Below are 21,456 nucleotides of genomic sequence, written 5' to 3'. Positions count from 1 at the left end.
CACCCTCCTCCTCCCAAGTATTAAATCACATGAAATTCAACTGTCTTTTTTTTTTTTCTTTTCCTAACTCATTAGGGAAATTTGGTTTACTTTGGCTTCCAGTGATGATTGTTTGCAAAATTAAGTTAATAGCTAATGCCATCTTAACATTCTGACCTGATTATCAATTACAACACAAATAATTCAATCTGTAATTAGTCCATCTGTTAACTGCTCAAGGTCAAGTGACTTCATTTCATTACAAACATGACACAAAATATTAAACAAACATCTCAAATGCCAGTTGATACTAGAGAAAGAGACTGTGTCTCTGTTATATTTCTGAAATAATTGTGTCAAATTATATGACATTTTTATTCACTGGAATATATTTTGAATCTTCAACTTCTCTGAGCTTCTGGCACAGAGTGTGAAAAATTTACCTCTTATGATTTTATCCCCATGCCATCTAATTTTGTATTTCATTCTCCATTTGGAAGGACTGCAGTGGATTCCTGCAGTTCTCTTGACAGCATCTGCTAGCCTAAGGACTTCAGGTATCTTAATTTTCTTGATTTATTTTATTTCCCCATAGATTTAGTTAATTTCTCACATCTGACAAACAAAAAAAAAACAACAGTGGTGCTATTATATGAGTGTCCATATTCTTTTCAATACTGGACATTATAAAAGGTCTTTTTTCATCCATGATATGAAGACCTGCAACCAGCTTATTTGTATTAGAAAATGTGATAATAGGAAATAAGCTGATTCATTATGCCACATAGTTGACAGTTTACCACAACAAAGCAAATAACTGCTTCATAAATGCTCAAAGTCTGCAAGTCTAAACAAACAGAATAGGGAAATAAAACTCCATCCCAAACTATCAAGTTTTCATTAAGAATCTCAATTTAAACATAAACATTTAATATAAGTGTATTTATCTTGTCATTCAGAAAATCTGAATGTTGAGTTTTTATGTGCTTGTTCTGTATAATAAAGTGGGATGCAAAGTTTGAAAGAAACAAAATGAATGAACTTCCTCACATTATAAGGAGCCTTCACAATGTGTTTCTTTAAGAAAGTACAAACTTTTGCATAGACTGGAATGAAACTTGGAAACCCTGGAAGCTGACATGCTGAATGCATCACAACTGGTATTTAATAAAAGTTTTGTAGAGTCTGTGACAAGTCCATAGAAGTAGAGATTTTTTTCTAGGAGAGGCAGCCAGTATGCTCCAGTTGTACTGTGTAAGACCATAACTTTAAAGCCTAAAATATACATCTGTATTAGAAAAAAACTGGAGGACGGAGAAAGGGATTACCAATGAAGTAGGTAAAGTCAGATAGTCTCCTTGCAAAATTTTGCTGCAGAGAGCATAGAAGTGTTTGATCTCATTATAATAGACAAAGGTGATCTTTGAGCCTGTTGATATCCTGTATGCTTATTTGATTACCACAACAATGGTACTGTATTTGCTATATTAGGTTTTATACTACTTAATAGATAAAGCAGAACAAAAAAATTTTTGAGGGTCAGATGAAGACCTGAGGGTCTGAAACCCTACTTGCTTAGGTATTTGAACTCTAAATAACCTGAAACTAGATTTATACTGAATTTCTTGACTCTCATATAGTTCAGTATCAGATCTATTTTATTCTGCAAGGTGTGAATTTTAATTTGAGATGCAGAACATAATCAGGCAGTTTCAGGACTGAGTGATGTGGTGGTGTGGGAGGTCAAAGCCCTTTTTGGTGTGGACACAAGGCCAGAAGAAAAAAATGAAGCCACTTTGCTGCCATTTTCTCATGAGCTCAATGATTAGGGAATACCTGGAGAGCAGAAGACATCAAAATGCAAAACACCTTAGCTGATTCAAATCTATTTCTTTTGCTAATCAAGGAAGTGTCTTAATTTTTATGATATTGTATATTATGGTGTCCATTACTCTCAGCTTTCTGTGTTATTGGTGCTGTTTTGAATAAATATAATTAAAATTACAGTCAAATATCTTCTGGAATACAGGCACTGCAGCCTCCTGGTGAATCTTCTTACAAAAACGCTGCAGAATCACAGTTTTCTTTATCTCTGATTATTGCTTTGGCACCGACTGGGATTGCCCCAGGAAAAGGTATTATTGGAAATCTTTTCCCTCAGGTGTTCTGTAGTTTGAGCAGTCTCAGTAAATGACTCTTATCTGAGAAGATTCTACACAAAACTCATTTGAAAATGTAGAAGGAGAACCCAAAGGTGTGTTCTGGTAGCTACCAGGGAAATGTCTTTGCCTGTGAGGAATCTTATTTCTTAAGTAAATATTTAAAGCCTTTTATGAAAATGGGAGAGCTCCAGCAGAGAGACTGTGGAAATCCCAAATGAGATTGTGGTGTACTTGTCCAGTGCTGCATCCTACTAGAGCAAATGTGGCAGTTCCCTTTTGCTTGGGCACTGACTGAGCACCTCTCTTTTCTACTCAACTTCTTTTTAAGAAATAGAAAAAGGCACCACACTCACCTTTTTAAGGATGTTTTTAAGCTGACTGAAGAAATATTTTGAGTTAGTGGTTGTTTCTGCTGAAGCAAAAATGTTGGTTCCTATTTGACTGGATTCCTTTGTGTCTGAATCAACTGCTATTATTTTCAAATTTAAGTGGAATGTCAGACTTCCTTCGTAATATGATATTCAACTACAAGAAACATCAGAGCACATGGCCCACAAAATACCAAAATTCCTGATTAATCAAAGTTTACAAAACTGAAATGAATGGTAGTCAGAAATCAGTAACATTAGTTACAGTGTATTGCATGCTAAACTTTAATGTAGGCCATGTCTAAGGTACTATTTGATTTAAGATTTTAATAATAAAGGCACCTAATTTGACACAAAAAGACCACTATTTTTATATATTTTGTTGTGAGAGTTTCAAAAGTAATGCTTTGCATTATTCTGATGTTTCTAACAGTCACACCACAGATGCACTTGGCCCTTTGCCTTTTGGATTATAGGCAAGACATAGAATGTTGTTGTTTGAAAGCTAAAGTAAATCAGGCTGTTATGAATTGCTAAATGCAAGATCAAACCCATAATCCTCTTTGGACAACTGCTAGGAAAAGAAGGGAAAAAAAAAGCAGAACTGTGAATCATGTTTTTCAGGCAGAACAGAATTTCTTGATTTTTAAATCATTTTCTTGCATGCTAGCTGGTGAGTTTAAGAAGCTGTTATCATTGGGAATTAAGATAATGACGTTTATCAGTAGATGGGAAAAGTTAACATCAGCAACTGAAAGAAAATACTTTGATATTTTTGTACAGATTCTTACCACCATTTGACATAAAAGTCTTGGCTGAGAGAACATAGAACTGACAAGTATGTCTTGGAAGATAATAGATTGAGAAATACACCACAAAAGCTTTATGGAAGACTTGTTTTGCTGTGGTTGACTTAAAGAACAAATGCAATCCTTTTTTGCAGCACTTTGGCTCTATCACAGGTACAGCAAAAAATAAAGCAGCTTCAATGTGGACACAACAGTTTCCAATAACAGGAAGCTGATCCAAACATAGTGATTCATGTTGGGTACATGTACACTGCACAAATAGAAGGCTGAAAATGCTTAAGAGAGCTGATATGAGTCCCTTACACAACACCAAAATTATTAGCATTTGAGTTTTTCATCAAACTCTTCTTCATACAATAATAACATGGATTTGAAGAAAAATAACTTCCTTTTATTCTTAAAATTTTTGTGATTGGAATTAAAATTGTGATATATTAGATGCTTGGAAATAACCCAGTTTGCCTTCATCAGTTCAAAAAGAAAGAGAGTAGAATGGAGTGAAGATTATTTTATAGGGATATTGCAGCTCTTTTTCTTTTTTTTTTTCTTTTTCCTTTTTTTTTTTTAAGCTGAAATTTGATGAGATCTGATTTAAATGTCTTTGGTGTATTTCTAAGTGTCTTAGGCATAACTCACCACTGAGAGGTGTGATTTAGCTGAATCCAGTGAAAATGTGAACTCACTTAATGATCAGGATGGAAGTTCTGCAAGGGGAACACCCTTAAGCCCTCTTTGGCTTTAGAGTATGTGGAGCTGTCAGTGGCTCCTCCAGAGCATCAGTTCTTGTACTTTACAGTTACTCTGAGCTTCTGCAAAGTGCACCAAGCAAAAATGCACTGGCCTAAGTGCACTCTATGCTTGCATGAGGAACTGTCTATTCAGGGTAACAGAGCACTAGGCTCAGCTTTTATATATTTGGAAAACTCTGGCAAAATTTAATAAATTGAACCTGAGCATTAGTGTTCCATTATTGCTGCAGATTCTGTAGAGAAAAATAAAAGGACATCTGTGAATACAGCTATATGGAAATAAGTTATGGAAAATGCTATTATCTACTTTGTAAACTAAGGAGGAATTTATTCACCTAACCTTACCTGGATTAGCCATCTAATCCAAAAGGATTATCTTGGATCATTGAGTAAAATAGGAAAAAATAGATCCATGGCAATACATCTTCCCTATGTTACTCATCTGACAGAATAGGGATAATTACTCTCCAGATGTACTTCTCTGCCTTCACAGATGATACAGCAGGCTACACTGGCAGACTGTTCTTTTATGGAATGCAAGGTAAAAATATAAATAAATATTGAGAAAATTCTGGGGTTTTCTTGCAAATATCAAAGATTTTTCCTCTTGCACTTCAGCCAAACATCTCTAGCCAATCTTCCTCACAGAATTTTATACCTCCTCCTCTGGGCCTTTCACAGAGGCATGGAAACCAGATCAGTGTGTTCATTTTTGCAGAAATCTTTGCAACAGTACAGACTTTCCATGGTATGGCCTCTGTTTGACCTCATAATCTTTTCTGTAAGCTAACAACTCCAGTTCAGTCACACTTAAACTGGACACAACACTCACACTGAGACTTCACTGGAGCAGAGAGAGGACCAATGATTATTTTGTGTCACTTCCAAAATCCACTTCTTTTCACAATTTGTGATAAGTTTACTCTTCTAAGAACAGTTTATCCCATTCAGCTAGTGACAACATTTTTCTCTTTAGTTTTTCATGGAAATATTTACAAGATTTCAGATTATATCAGGCATAGTTTAGTAGTTCTGAAAAAAAATTTACAAAGGGTGAAAAACTTTCCTCTTACCTTTTTACAGCATTTTGCAATCTTTATTTAAAACTAGTTTTGCTATAATTCCTACTATTTCTGGTTTTAAGAACTGAGATCACCATCTAAAATAATCAATTCTTCATTTTCTGCTTTTACCTTATTTTTGTAGCATTCTCTATGCTTTAGATACTGAATGACGATCCTATAGTTCCTATTAAATGTTATCCATATCTAATGCCATGTTTAATCATAGTACCCCCTTTTCAGTGTGGGGTTTTTAATTTCTTTTGTTATTTTTTTCTTTGCTTCTTTTTTAGAGGGTAAAGGAAAAAGGAGAAGTTCTCTTCATGATTTCAAAAAAACAGGAGAATTGATGCTCATTAAAGTAAACAAAACATTGGAAGTGAAAACTAAGCTGTTAAATACCACTGAGCAGTGTGCCAAGAGATGCAGCAGGAACAAGGGCCTCTCATTCACTTGCAAGTAAGTTATGTAACTATTATTCCTCCCTCGCCTCCCCCCAGTGAAGCATGTACAGCCTTTGACCAAAGGTCTCTCTGTAGTTATCGTCAGTAGCTGTGTGTATTGAGAATAACTCAAAGACTGTGATTTTTGATTCCAGTGATCTTGCTCTACCTATCCTGAGAGTGTCATTCTCTTCTTTCTGTCTTAGCTTGTCCAATCTGTGATCCTTTCCATACATAGCTAAAAAAATTTACTCACGTTAAGATGTGGATGACTTGGGCTGCACTGTAGACTTTGGTGAGCAATTCTGAGATTTTTATGTCTCTTATAAAATGGTTATTGTCACACATCACAGCTGCAGTATTTCAGCACCACTTCAGACCATATTCTGTCTTCATTCTTTGCACATTACTCCTGCTGAAATCAATGAGAACCCCACACATGGAGCACAGATACATGCACTGCTGAAGTTCACTGGCAAATACTATGAATATGATATAATGGCATCAGTCCTTCTGGGCTGTGGATAGCTATCCTTCAGCATCGGCTGTCTCTTAGAAATACATCATGCAGCTGATTGCTTCTCTGCCTTATACATATGCTCTACTATATTTTGGAACAAATCATTATTATTTTTCTTACATATTAGACTTAAATGATCCCCTTGGCCTCTCTTAGTCTAGACCATTAGCAATAAATGAAAGACCATGAATGCAGGAGAATCTTGGAGAGAATGGATGATTTCTGTATTGGTGAATACCGGGCCAAATGTGAGCATGAACCTAAAACATAAAAAAGTTTTGACAATTGCTACAACAAAAGCTCTTCCTTGTGATCTTATTCTTCTGTAAGCCTTTAATTCCAGTGTTTCAAGATCTAGTTTGTACTGTTCTGTACTCTATTTGTATATGTAAACAATGAACAAGATTTACACTTTTCTGATAGAAAATATTTTCCAGGCACTAATACTTTTCACATGGTGCAAGCCACTCCTTTTCCTATTGGCAGAGCTTCCACTGCTGTCACTGCCAAGGGGATCAGGTTGTATTCAATACTGCAAGACATCCTTGAGTTCTGATGGTAAGCAGTGAGGAGAATTACAAAATTAGGTTTCACAGTGTAAAAGAAATTCTGAATAATATCAAGCAAACAACAATGCGATATTAAAACATCAGCTTAGGAAATTTGTCTCAAACTAGTTGTGGCCAGTCAGGATGGTACCTTCTGTGTTCTGAAAATAAAAATTTAATCATTATATTTGCCTATTCTATTTTACATTAATATTAATCTAGAATTTGTCTGAATTGTTAAAATGTTCTCTTTTTTTCTGGATTTTTTTTTCTATTGGGACAGAATGTAATAGTTTGACCCATAGCTTCCTCGGTAACCATTGTATCTAAAGAAGTTACAAGTATTCCACACGTGTCTTCCACGTAGCAGAGGGGGAGTGGTTTGTTGCTCTCTCCCTTCCTTAGCTGAGGAGCTGGTGGGAAGTGGTTAGAGCCTGGTCCCTCCGGTTGTTCGTGGTTCTCCTGTCCTGGGTGAGATTGTTGCATATTTGTTCCCCTTCCTTGAGGATTTTAGTCTCTGATAGATTCCTTAAGGGGCAAATTCTCCCTGGCTTAATCTGTCAATACAGCAACATAGAGGAGCCATGAGAGACTTTGAGAACACAGCCTGGAAAATTCCTGCTCACAGATACCAAAATTGCAATCTATCATGCAACTGCTTTGCACTGAATATCAAAAATAATTACAAATCTGAAGCCTCATTCTCTGAATGCCCCATTTTCCTGTCATGATTTTAGAAAGGAAGTGGTGTGGGTGATCAGGTCTTCTCTATGCTTCTGCCATGCAGCAGAGCAAGTGGAATTTTCTTTTCTGGGATCTCAGAACATCCTTGTGGTTTTCATTTTGGCCCTAGATGAGTCCTACTGTAGTGTGAACAGTTCTTTGATGCTACTGTAAACACGCATTTGACATGTGTTCCCTTTTAAAGGACAAGTGATTACTAATGTTTCCCTTTTATTCCTAGGATCATAGTCTTTAATTTCATACCAGCATTTGGTTACTACAAGGTGAAATTTGTTGCCAAGTTAAATGAGAAACAATTGGTTACCCCTTGCTGAGTGAGCATTCTAAAATAAGCAGTAACACAAAATGACATTTTAAACACTTGAAATGTAAGACTTGGATTTTCCTTTGTGTATTGATGTTTTCATGACTTGATTCTCATACTCCATATCCATTCTCCAGCATTTGGGCCACAGCACTGACGTTTTATTTTCTGGATGTATACTCAATTTTTTTAAGCATTAATATCCAATGAAATAGAATTACCTTGTAGTATAATTGTGAGAATAACACTGGGAGCAGCAACGTCTGGGTCTGTACACTGTGAGGTACATAAGCAGGAAAAAGATTAGGTTTCTTTTCTGCCAGAAAGTGATAAAGTAGTAGATTTCAGACACTATAGACTTACAAAGTATCAGCCACTCCTTATTTTTCTGGTGGGAAAAAAGGACAACTTTTTATTTATTATGAGTTTCTACAACACTTGCAAGTAAATTTTTAGTGTTTGTTCATCATTATGTTTTTAACTCTGGCACTTTTTTGCTGTAACTAATACATGTCACTTTTCAGAACAGATGTTTCCTCTATTCCCTTGCTGTCATGCATGCTCAGATCTTGCTCATTTCCAGCTAAGTTACAAGATCCTTATCTGGTCTTGTTTCTTTTCCATAACATTATTCCTAAAATCCTCCATCAAAGAACTCCTTAGATTCACTTATATTGTCTTTTTGATTTCATAAATATCTGTGCATCTTTTTCTGCCTTCCCTATTAGCTTTATCAATCTGCTGCTGCTAAGCTCTTCTATTCCTTTGTTTCATCACCCCTTGCAGTCCATTATTTCCGTTGTTTTCCTTCAGTCACCTTTGCAGTTTTTCCCCCTATGTTTCCTATGGATGAGAAAAAACCCAATGTAGTTACTATTTTACTGTCTATGCAGGTGACTTTCGCAGGTAGGTCCCCTCCTTAGCTACAAAGTTGTCCCTGCCTCAGTGTTTGTTTTTTGTTTGGTGTGTCTGTATTTACACAGGAAGGAATTCCAGTGTAGATCATGGAATTTCAGTACCTGATCAGAAAATCTACCAACTATTTCAGTACAAAAAGCAATTTAAAAAAAATTGTTGTGATCAGCTTTATCAGTAGAAGAAAGTCCAAGAATTTGCTCAAATATGTTGACTTTGGAAGTGCAAAAACCCTTCAGATTTGGGTCCAAGAAAAGATTGTTAGAAACTTTTATGTGCAGGAGTGGTTGAAGCCAAACTGGAAAGAAACCAAAAGGCAACTGAAAGGCAAAAACTGAAAGAATTGTTTGTAAACAGTGCATTCTGCATTCCCACTTTAGGAGGGAGGAGTGGAAAGGAGAATGTAATTGGAAAGGCAGGAAAGGTCAAGGATATTTTTGTGAAGATGGAGTTAGAGGCACTTGGATATGCTCGTATTTGAGAATCAGCCAGAAGAGAACAGAAGGCTGCACAAGGGCAGAAGGATGAAGGTTAGCAGGTTGGAAACATTTGAAGTCAACAGAGTAGAGAGAGCAGTTGGATGAAAAATCTGTTTGGTGATGGAAACGATAATGAAGAAGATGTTGGAAAGTGAGAAAACTGGAGAGATTGGATTGGATCTTGTAATATTTTTAAGTAAAGCCAGCAAGATCTCACACAGAAAGCTTGTACGGTGAATTAAATGAAGATCAAACAGTTTTTTGTTAGGAATGCCGTGCTCAGGAATATGGCACAGCAAAAGTATGGCTGAAGTGTAAGAAATCTGTGTGTCTTTTCAATATTGCCAAGTAGTGTTAAAATGCTTTCTCAGATCAGAATAAAATTTCTGAGAAGGTATGGGATCACTGATAGGAATGTAGATTTTGTGTAGGTTAGAGGCAATAGTATGATGTTGGCGATTTGTTATTTGGTTCTAATGAAAAAAAAAAAGAGGAAAAACACCTGTGGGATTTTTCCCTTCCTTATTTTATCCTTCCTTATTGGAATAATTTTCCCCCTCTAAGGCAGTGAGTTGTATTCCTTAAGTCCTTTAAAATATTTTGCCTACACTTAAAGACTATCCTTTCAAAATCACATTAAGATAAAAAGGTCTGCATGTTTCATTTCAAATATTGAAAAATATGGTTTTATTCTTCTGACTTCTGTTTATCTTTCTTGCCCTCCCCCAAATCCAGTGAATTCAGCACACATTTTACTCTATCCTTGAAAGTAATTAGAATAAGGGAAAAAGAGAAAACAAAAGCAAAACAAGGACAGACTGTAGGTGCACTATTACAATTTTGTTTATTGCTCAAGCCATCAGTGTGAGATACTGAACTATTTCAGAGGCATATTGTAAGCATAGCAAAAATGATGTTTCAGACTCTTCCTTTTTTTTTTTTTTTCCCAAGAAAACAGCAGAACTGGGGACACAAATGCTGCCTCAGTCACATTTATCTCACTTTTAAAATAAAGATCTGTAATGACAAGGAAACTCTAAGATTAGTGTGAACAACTAAGCTGGTATTTAATGTAATGGTCACATCATGGTCACATCAATTTAGTTTCTTTGTTTCTTTGCTCTTGTCAGCAGAGTTGTGGGTTTAAATAGTAATTTGGACTGTTTCTCTGACTTTCCCAGTAAAAATAAATCTGATGTCATTGCATGCTCTTTGGCAGGCCATGTGTCATTATTATAAACCACAAAGAGATTTTTTTTCTCATCCAGATTTTCTTTGCAGGGCCTTTGCTTATGACAGAGTTACAAAACGGTGCCATTGGTTATCCTTCAACAGCTTGACAAATGGTGTGAGAAAGAAGCAAGACCATGCGTTTGATCTGTATGAAAAGAAGGGTAACTGATTTATTTACTGATTTTGTTTTTTCAGCAATGGAGGGCGGAAAAATCCTTGAGGTCAGTCAGTGATTTTTGGGTGTAGGACCATCCTGGGCATGGGATGGTTTTATGCATTTTGAAAGCTGCATCCTACACTTTTATTTACACTTATCCTGAGTTTGCTGTCATGCAGGTTTGTCTACATATTTGATCAGTTTTCCTATATACCTATTCACCTACCGTCATGCATATTGTCTGACTTGCTACTTTGGCTTACTACTTAGTAGCTCAACTTTGTGTGAACATTTTTTAATGTAATAGTAGTCTTATTTACTTCATTAATGAAGGGAAGACTTAAGCCCTCAGACAAACAGTTTTGTTCCATCAGACATGTTGGAAACACTTTCCAGAGGATTTTTTAGGTCAGTTAAAGATCAGTAGTTTGAAAAAGAAAAGAAAAAAGAAATAGGACAGGAATGTACAACAGCTAAACAGTATTTTGAATAATTAAGTATTTAAAGGCTATTAAACTATATTATTTTTATATGAAAAAAGATGATGAACTTTAATTTTTAATACATTAACCAAACTCCAAATTTTTTCTCCTTTGTTTCAACAGACTATGTCAGGAACTGTATCACTGGAAAAGGAGCAGACTATAAAGGAACCATATCTGTTACCAAAAGTGGCATCCAGTGTCAGGCTTGGAATTCAATGATCCCCCATGAGCACAGGTAAGAGTTCAGGAGCAGAGACAATGGGAATAGTGTCCAGACAGTTTCCATAAAGCATAAGAATTTATGGGAAAACTAACCTTAGACAACAAAATCTCTTAGATATTTCTTGCCTTCCTCCAAGAGATGTCATTCTACAGATCCAAGCAAATCCTTAGCTTCTTGGACTTTCTCCAAAGAAGTCTCTTTTAATGCCAGCCTGTGTGTCTGTATCCCAACCATTCCTGTGTCAGTTTTTTTTTAGCTGTTTATATCCTTTTGATCTCTCTTAACTACTGACAGAAAAAAACTATCTGCATAACTTCAGCTTGAGGTCTGAAAGTTTATCGCTATTTTCTAATCATCTCCCAGAGTATGAGCAATTTAAAAAAAACCCTTGTTATTACAAAGTTGGGGGATATTCACCCATCTATTTGTTGTGTGTACATATATAGTATTTATATAGTATATATAGTGTGTATATACATATATTATATATATATGGAGAGAGAGAGAATTTATATTTTGTTATTATATTTTGCATAGTTACGGTAAAATCTCTTTTATTTGTAGAATATGTTAAACTCTATAGAGCACTTAGGCCAGGCAACAGAGACTACTGAAATTCTTTCCTTCATATCATATCAGCAATAACTAAAGACTGATGCAGCAGCTGGTACAGGACTCAAATTTTCAGCTTAAGACCTGATACCGTGAAAAACTGAGCCCAAATCTACATCTTGAGAGTAAAACTAGTTGAATTCCATTGGCAAAGGAAAAGAGAAGAAAGCCAAAACATGAAACCAGTAAGAGTAATGATAGAAATAGATTCATCCACAGCAAACATTGCTGGAAACCAGTTAAAGGACTATCAAGTACTGGTCTACTCTTTGACTATTTCTCTTTGAAACATTTTGTATTGGCTTTATACATTTATAGAATAAACCCTTAAGAGTCAAAAACCAGTGTTCTCTCAACCCTATGCTTCCTACCCATGTTGGTGCCTTTTGCTCCAGACTCCTTGCATCAGCACTTTGTTTAGGAGGAGCCAAACTGGAGATTGCTAATGAGGAACTGAGCTGAGGAACTGCCTAATCCTGTCCTGACCAGATCAATCCAGTGCACAAGATGATATCTTGGAACAACATTAAAAGGCAAACGATACTTCAGTTCTCTCCTCTTATGATGTGTTACAAAGCTGAGCCTCAGGCTTGGACTTACTGGACTTGGCTGCTTACAGTATCGATGGCAGTGTGTCTGATTTTCAGTGTGGGACCAGACCTGTTCTTAACCGGGAGCACACAATAAGTACCACCAGATCCCACTGCAGTGACCTCTTGAGACTTAACACCTTGTAGTATACAATCTTCATCTTCCAGAACTGCAAGAATTCTCAATAATTACAACCTAAGCTAGAATGAGCATTTACTCTATATAATATACATATGACTTTATGTAATTAGAGAAAGGAAAGTGTCTGGATAGTACACATAATCACTAAATTGCATTTTAATACACAACATGCACAGTTTTATCAAATACATTTGGACAGCCACTCTTCTATGATGCATTTTATGAGAATGACTTTTCTCCTGCCTTGTGCAATAAGTTTAATTTTTTAAAGGTCACCGGATAAATGAGGTGGCTGCATGCTAATTTTGTTTTTCAACATCAGAAAATATGATTTCATCATCAGAGACATGAGGGAGATGGGAAGAAGCAGACAGTAGTGGTGTGTTTGGAACTTATTAGTACAAAAGGCTCAGATTTTTAGGTCAGTTTTTCTCAACATCTGATTATCACAATGTGCCATTGGAAAATAAATCCCTATTTCATATTTAAAGGAGAATGTGATTTAATGATTTTTAATTATCTTTCTAGACAGAATTGAAATAACTTCAGGCTTTAAACTTTTCCTTGAATCTAATGAGTCATACTTTATTTATTTGTATTCCAGTAGAACCTGGAGACTCCCAGCAAAACCCAGGGTTCTATTATTTTCATCTCCATCCTAGAATAGAATGTAAGACTCTCAAAGAGTATTAAATGGACAAAGCCAATGTAAAAAAGGCTCAAAGAGAAATAGTCAAAGAGTAGACCAGTACTTCATTGGGCTTTTGGCTAATTTCCATTACTTCTGTGTGGTTGAATCTGTTTTTACCATTACTCTTACTGGCTTGAGTTTTCTGGCTTCTCTTCTTTTTTTCCTTACCTAATGTAGTTGAACTAAGTCATTAAACAATTTTAGGAGTGGCCCTTTCTTTCATTTCTGGGTGGGTCTTTACTGCAACTCATCTTTTCCTCTCTCAAGAAAGTTGCTTCAGTACCTGTTGAAGCCACTTGTATATCTGACTCATCTTGTGTTTCTAATGCTATTAATTTAGACTTTATTTTTAATGTTCTTATAGCCACATCTCATGTAATTTGAGATGTCTTTTCCTTATGTTTTCTAATGTCCATAATTTCTGAGCAGAAAGGTAAATAAAATATTATAATACACACTGACATACTATTTTAACAGGTATGCAGGTTGAAATATCCCATCAGAAATGTGTTCCCAGGGCTGCCTTTAACTAAAAAAAAGTTTAAGATATTTATATTACAAGACCACAGAGGAAAAACAGGAACAACAATTTTATAGGCAGCAGTAATGACATAAAAATTATTCTCTTCAAGCACCAAAAATTAAAAAACTAAAACCCACATTCATATAATGCTTCTACATTACATTGACTAGAACCGCAGTGTGATTAACAGAGGTATTTCTCACCTCACTTCAAATATATCATTAATGGGAATAAAATATGAATAAAATGTCACATGTCCCAATTTTCTTAAATTTAATCACTTAAATATACTGACAGAAAAAAATGGAGCAAATTTTATAAAACTCAAAAAATGAATCAATTATGTTTAGTTACAAGTTTTGTATGATTCCCTATGAAGTTTGCTCATTGTTTCAAATAACAAAAAAACCAAAAAAAAAACCAAAAAAAAAAAACCCAAAAAAAAAAGAACCCAACCAACAAAAAAAAAGTCATGGAATAGATCAGAACTCTGAATTTAAGATGTCTTCTAATTACAGAGATTTAGCTGCAGTTTAAACATCACTGCAGTGAAACTGGCAGACAAATGCCACTGGATTTGTCGGCAATGTGCAGTCTGGTTGTGGTTGTGAGCTGTTGCAGTGGCATTGAACAGAACAGCTCTGGGGTTCAGTTCCTTACTATGAGATTGGCAATTCCTTAGTTTGAGGAGAAAATTAACTAGCAGTACTTTTTATGTGTAAATATATTTCCATATCTATCTATCTATCTATCTATCTATCTATCTATCTATCTATCTATCTATCTATCTATCTATCTATCTATCATCTATCTGTCTATCTATTATCTATCTATCATCTATCTATCTATCTATCTATCTATCTATCTATCTATCTATCTATCTATCTATCTATCTATCCTTATGTACATCTCTATATGTCAGTGTGTATGTGAGGGTTTCTCTAGAGGTAAACAAACACTTTTACAAGTAGCTGAGAAGACAAGACCTGGACAGTTTAGGTCAGCTCTACTGTTGCTAAATGCCTTAATTTATACAATAGTAATGATGAATAGGTCTAAAAGTAACAGACCCTAAAGTGAAAACAGTGAGGTATGTGGCAGAACATGAAGCAAGACAGCTAAAGCAGCATCTGGGGAAATTTCTGATGCCAAAAAGCAAAGCAGTCTATGGTTTCATGCAGTGAGAGCCTCTTGGCGAGGTGTATCACACCACTCGGTCATGCTCACGTGCTCCTTATCATCAGTTCTAGCTGCTGCCTGATAAGGGATGTAAAGAGGCTTCTCTCTGCTTTTGGAATATACATAGGGTGCACAGCCTAAGCCCAGATGGACCTGTTGTTTGTGCCAACACTCACAGGAAAGACAGGTCTGACATTGCTATGGACCCAATGAATTTTTCCCCTATGCATCCAGAGTTCGTGAGGGAGAACACTGTGGTGGCTGGCAGGGAGTGTGTGGCTGCCTCTCATTCTGTGGCAGGTAGTTTCTTCTGGACAGACCAGGGTGGGAGTAAAACCAACTAGAGCATGCTATAGGCTAGACAAATTGTCCAGGATTTAGGATATTTAGGTTGAGTAATCCCTACTGAAGATGTGCATTTGTGTGTGGACAGGTATTTGCGTGTGTGCCTTTGTTTAGGTGGGGTGGAGGGAGAAGGAAGCAAAAATGTGATTTATTTTTTTCTAACTATTTGTAAAAATAGTATGATTAACCTCAAAGTTTGCATGCTCTTATACTGTAATGATTATCATTTTAAAACTAGCTTTTTGCCTTCGAGCTATCGGGGAAAAGACCTGAGAGAAAACTACTGTCGAAACCCCCGAGGGGAAGAGGGAGGTCCGTGGTGTTTCACCACCAGCCCAGAGATGCGCCATGAAGTCTGTGACATCCCCCTGTGCTCAGAAGGTAACCCAGAACAGCTTCTGCAGAAAGCTGAGTTCACTCTACTGACAGCAGCTGCACAGAATTGCCAGTAGTCACCTGTTCACAGCCTTTGGATAGAGAATAGGTGATTTCTCAGCAAGAATAACTCACATAGCAAGGTATTAGAGGAAGAGGAGCTCTTGTTATGTTCAAGTATGCTGCAATATTTAAACAAGATTTCAGGCTCAGCAGCTTTTTTCAGGTCATGGAGGAGCCTGAACAATGCAGTTGTGCTGATCACACAAATGTGACCCTTTTTTTTTGCTTGTCTAGTCCATAGTGAATCCATTAACAATTTCAGTATTAATATGTGATAAAATCACCTAGTGCCATTCCACAGTAAAATTGGCTTTTACTTTTCCTTTTGATGAAAATTTACATACTGAATTACAAGATTAAATTTCAAGATAAGCATGCACTGTTTTTCAAATAAATACTGTAAATAAGTGTAACTCCTTAAAAATCCAATTCCATTTCACTATCAAATCACAAAATTTGAAAGGCACTTCACATGCACCATTGCATTTGTTGATTTTTAAGTTCTGTTAACCTCCAAACTAAGCTCTTATATCTTGCTAATCAGCCAGTTCAGTTCCAGTCAATCAACTTGTTTAAATCCTCAAGATAGGATGCCTTTAATTTTCTTGCTAAAGTGTCACGTGCAATAGCTGTGGTGTTTGGGAAGAAAAAGGAGAGGGAGAGAGAAAGAGAAGGAGGAAGAGAATCATTTACAAGGAGCTTGAAAATCTGTTAAAGCCTAGCATTTAAAGAAAATTTTAAATGAGCTTTGAATGTATTAAGACCTGAAGCTCACTACAGGATGAAGACTTTGGTAGCGGATGTTTTGACTGAAGAGTGACATCTGTGATTGCATAAAATAGTATTTTCTAAGTGATCTTTACAACTACTGTAATTAGGGAGTACTTGAGAAATTTGTCTATAATTAATTATGGTGAATTTATTTTATATTTTCAGAATTCTCATTCTAAATTTTGCTCAACAGCAGTTCCAAATCACTTTGGAAACTTTCGTCCATTCTCTCTCTACCTTTCTTCACTTTCCCAAAGGAGGGCTGAAAATCTATCTTGGTTTAAACTTCCAAAAATAATTATCATCAAAGGAAACAGTAATATATGTAGCTGAAAGTGCTGGGAATTTAAAAAGCTATACTGTACTGCACTGAAACTGGGATTCAGTCATTATTCTGCACTTAAACTTTTGCTGTAATTATACTAGACTTAGAGTGATTTAGAATAATGGATTGTGCTTAATTGAAAAACATCACCTTTAAAAAATATTTCTTTCTTAGATATGTGACTCAGTCTGTTACTAACCATAGGTAAGGTTATAAACCTTTTAGAAAGATGAATGCCGCTAGCAGCTGACTCCTACCTGCCTCACTGTATAGTGTCCTACACAGTGATATCAAATTTAACCACCTGGATTAGATCTTAGAAAGAGGTGTAATTCTATTCCAAAGGGCATTATTCATACCAACCTACAAAAAGGCAAAAAGGTATAATTTCTTTCAGTACTTTTTAGGTTGATTTCAATATATAGGATCAGGGACATGATTTATTTATTCTTACTTTTTATTTTGGTGTGGGGCTTTTGGGGTTTTTTGGTTTCGGGGTTTTTTTGTTTTGTTTTGGTGGTTTTTTTGTTTTTTTTTTTTTGTGGTACAGGTCATCAGAGTAATAAATGACTAGTGTCTACTTTTTTTTTTTTTTCTTCTAGTTGAATGCATGACCTGCAATGGAGAGAGTTACAGAGGGCCAATGGATCACACTGAGACAGGCAAGGAGTGTCAGCGCTGGGATCTTCAGAGACCACACAAGCACAAATTTCGACCAGAGAGGTAACCTCTCCTCCCCCCTAAGCAAGACCATGTGGTCATAATTTGAAAATTACATGCATTCTTAAACCAGTTGAGCAAAACTAGCATTAACTCAACTGAAATTTATGGAGTTCACCAGTTTTAGATGTTTGGGCTCCTGGCCCATGATGTAGGCTGGCTATTGTCACAATGGAGATGCAGGATGGGGATTAGAGGCTGTTTTGTGTGGTTGTGGCTACATCCTATGCCTGTACAGTGTAGTGACGAGCATGTGTTCCATTAATTGATCAAAATCTCCTCCCGAGCTTCATGGACAGTAAAAAATTAACCCCTGAATGTTTCTATATGTATTGATATGCAGCTTCAGTCAGCTTAAAATACCTTAAAGTAATAACAAAGTAAATAATGATCATTAGTCATAAATTTTTGTTAGCCTTCTTGACACAACTGTGAATATAAACTTGAAATATTGTCAAGTAACAGTATTGTGCTTTTTAAAATATTGAACAGCTTTAAAGCTTTGGATGATCTTCTGTTGTAAGCACATTTAAGTACTTGATTTATTTGACCATAATGTTTGTGCACTGCCTCTGTTTTTTTGAGCCCAGGAAAGTAGTTAATTTTTCTGTTAAGCATTTTATGAACTTGAATTTCTATCTTACACTTTTTTAATTTTTTAATTTAGGTAAAATGCATAATGCCAAAAGTTGAGTTATAAATAGCAAGACAAATTTCATCCCTGTTAGGGTTTGTCCTAGAGGGTAAAATTCACCCAGCTGCAAAGGGTTGTCTACAAAGCACCCTTTTGGAAAGATTTTGGAGGGTGGAAGTGATTGGGGGTTAGGCCACACAGGATTAACTCCATTTATAAATTGGATTAAATTAATTTAAACTGGCAGAGGAAGACTTCAAGAATCAGAAATCCAGAATGATTAAAACCTTCCAGTGAAAGTATCTTTATATATGTTTAAATGTTTTACTAAATAAAGCATTATTTTTATACTCAGAAAGATGGGCATTAGTAGGTTTTAGGAAGCATGATTATTCAGCAAAACATTAAGGTTCTTCAGTTTTGGAGTTTACATGATATAATCTGTTTTTTCCCTTGGCTCAGATGATCTGCTTCCTGAATTAATGCAGGCATCCCATAGTTCTGCTACAATAAATATTTTGCATTAGCAGACAGGGGCTGAAGATAATCTGAATTTTGTCATGCACTTACTGTGCATTCTAGAAGAAGTCATAGAAAGAATTTTGTTTCTTGGGATTGAAACACTTATAGGACTTCTGGTTACAAATAGTAATAAATTTATTGGCAGGAGGAAATTTTTTTCCATTGATTTCGGATTGCTCGCAAAGTGACTTTTCAGACTAACAGCAGTCTTAGGAACAATCATCTTGCTCCCTGAAATATTTCCCTCAGAAAACGTCTTCTTGAGAGTTTTCAGACTGTAATAAGTGGTGGGTTGTTTTTGTTTGTTTGTTTGTTTTTTATCAAAAAGCAACTCGTCCAGATTGAATTTATCTGTATGAGCTTTCACAAGAGTAATGAGGTCTAGTGTATTTCTAATTAGCTACACGGAATGGTCGCTAAAGGTAGTACCAATTATACTTTGATTATACTAGATTTTAAAAATGTGGGATTTACTTTTCATGTGATTTTTTTTTCTTTTTAATAGTCATGTAATTTGAAAATAAGAGGTTTGGAACAAGTAATTCATTAAAATACAGCAATCTCTAGACACATTTATAATCTATCTCCGAGGTGTAGTGTGAATAACCTGAAAACCATGAAGAACTGTCTGGGCAGATTTAAACCTATTTTCATTTATGGCTTCATCCGTTGTAATGATGAAGATAAGGAAGTAAAGTTTGTAACCATTTTGAATGCTGCAGTCTACCTCTGGTTGGACAATGGTTTCAGCTCATGGTGAATACATCCCACTTTTTTTTTTTTTTGTCACCTCAATGAATTGTTCCACATTTATTCCCATCAAAAGTCAGTTACTGATGAGAATTGATAAACAACCCCTCCCTACTCAGATTTGATTGAAGTCAGCAGAAGGAATCCCCCCCAACAGCTCTTGCATGGCCCAGGTTCTCTTGTGTACTCCTCATGGGCCCATTTATGCCTCAGTATGGAAGGAAGACAATTGAGGATAATGACTTAGTCATACAATAGCATAGAGAGGAAAAGTTTATCACCTTTTCTGCTTGTATTTTCTGCTCAAAGTCAAATATTCTGTGAAAATAATTATAACATGGCATAAAGTGGGGCTGAAGGGTAGCATAAGAAGTGCAGGTATCCTTTGATTACTACCCTGGTTTATATCTCTTGTATGAAAATTTACTTTTTAAAACATCAAGTTTCCAGTCATGCATGTGTTTTAAAACAAAAAGGGGAAAATAAATACTGGTGAAGAGCTTTAGATACTAAATTTCATTCAAGTTCCAGGATAGCTATAGATAATTATCTGTCTCTTTAAAAAGAATAAATGTTATCTCTTTGGGTAATAATCTCCTCCCTCTCCTCTAGAAACTGAGATAATGTCTTGATTTTGATACCAGATGTGTATCTTGATGCTTCATTTCAGTTTCATAAATAAAGTACAGCTATTGGTGTTTCAAGGCGGGGTAAAAAGAGAAATATGTAGAGTTTTCTGAGACCTCAGGCTCTTTGTTGAATCTAAGCAAGTGGTCTGTGCAAAATTCACTTGGGAAGAAGGAGGCGAATGCAGAGCAAATGCATGAACTCTCAGGGAATCCTCCATAGCCTCACTGTTGAATTGTATGGAACAACCGGAAGCCCAGGTGTTATCTTATGTTTGTGTTTTAAAGGTATTAGTTTAACTTTTTTTTAAAGGAAATGTTGTTTGATGGGTATGAAGGAAGGCAGAAACATGCCTGAATATTGCGGAAAGAACAGTTGACTGGGAAGGTGCTGTTGCTCTAGAAAAAGACATGTAGATACAGTAGGTGAAAATCATACAACTCATGGACAGTACTCCACTCAGAGATAGTCAATTTCATCCTGGAAGAACTGTTTCATCTCTACCTTAGTTTTATTTAGTAAAGAGAACATTTTTGACATACTCTGGGAACATACCATATAATATTAGGAAGAACAGAGCATTCAGTGCTAAGACAGATACTTCTATTCTAGAAAGTGGATTCTTTACATCACTTGTTGTTTCCTGTACCCACCTCAGTTCTTGGGTAATGACATGGGTTCTCCATGCTGCTTGACGTGGAACATATTCTAATCAACTCCCTGCTGGCTTTGTTGTGATTTTTTTAAAAAATTCTACTTAAATCCTGTCCCTGTCCCTTGTACAGTTCAAGCTACCTGTTTTTCCCTAAGGAATGGGAGATCAAAATTGCAATACATGAGTCAAAATTAGCATGATCATTTGACATAAATAACATCATAGCAAAACCACACACTTGTAAATCATATCTTCCTTTGCTTCTGTGAAATACATCTGCTTGCAGTTGTAAATAGATTCAAGTTCCCAGGTAGTTACCTTTATTGTTCTCTTACGTACTATTCATGATTCCCTCAGGGACAAATCAACTTTCTTTTTCTTTTATAAACACATTTCAATAAAATTGGAAAGCCAAGACAATTTGTATTCACTAGAGAAAAAAAAAAAAAGGGATGCATTTATCTCATTCTCTTCAAGTTTACCGACATTACATCGTAAATTTATGGCAAAAACCCCGTAGTTATCTTGAATATCTGTCTGATTGTTCAACAACGACAGCAGAAATATGGAAACAATTAAACAGTGCAATAGTATCAAATCTTAATGAGATAAAGTGAGACGGAAGTTAGTTCCTTATTTTTCTCCTTCTTTCCTCCAATGCTTGAAATGAGGGCATGACCAAGAATAAGCTCTGTTACAAAAATGGAACTATCACTAGTAACATAGTTACTCAAAATAGCCTCCAGTCTGAAC

The 21,456-nt window shown here is 35.8% G+C and overlaps 1 protein-coding gene across 1 annotated transcript in view; it reads left to right on the top strand.

Annotated features, from left to right (window-relative positions):
• HGF (hepatocyte growth factor) overlaps nucleotides 1–21,456 on the top strand; it is a 55,222-nt gene that overhangs the window by 6,663 nt on the left and 27,103 nt on the right. Inside the window, exons 2-6 of the mRNA XM_071552726.1 lie at nucleotides 5,422–5,587; nucleotides 10,363–10,475; nucleotides 11,077–11,191; nucleotides 15,500–15,642; nucleotides 17,398–17,518. Coding sequence (XP_071408827.1) covers nucleotides 5,422–5,587; nucleotides 10,363–10,475; nucleotides 11,077–11,191; nucleotides 15,500–15,642; nucleotides 17,398–17,518 — 658 coding nt within the window. The remainder of the gene's footprint in view (nucleotides 1–5,421; nucleotides 5,588–10,362; nucleotides 10,476–11,076; nucleotides 11,192–15,499; nucleotides 15,643–17,397; nucleotides 17,519–21,456) is intronic.

The sequence above is a fragment of the Pithys albifrons genome, chromosome 3, assembly GCF_047495875.1.
Source record: "Pithys albifrons albifrons isolate INPA30051 chromosome 3, PitAlb_v1, whole genome shotgun sequence".
In the NCBI taxonomy this organism is placed as follows: domain Eukaryota; kingdom Metazoa; phylum Chordata; class Aves; order Passeriformes; family Thamnophilidae; genus Pithys; species Pithys albifrons.
The sequence above is the reverse complement of the archived record's forward strand: the minus strand, read 5'-3'. Positions and strand labels throughout refer to the sequence as shown.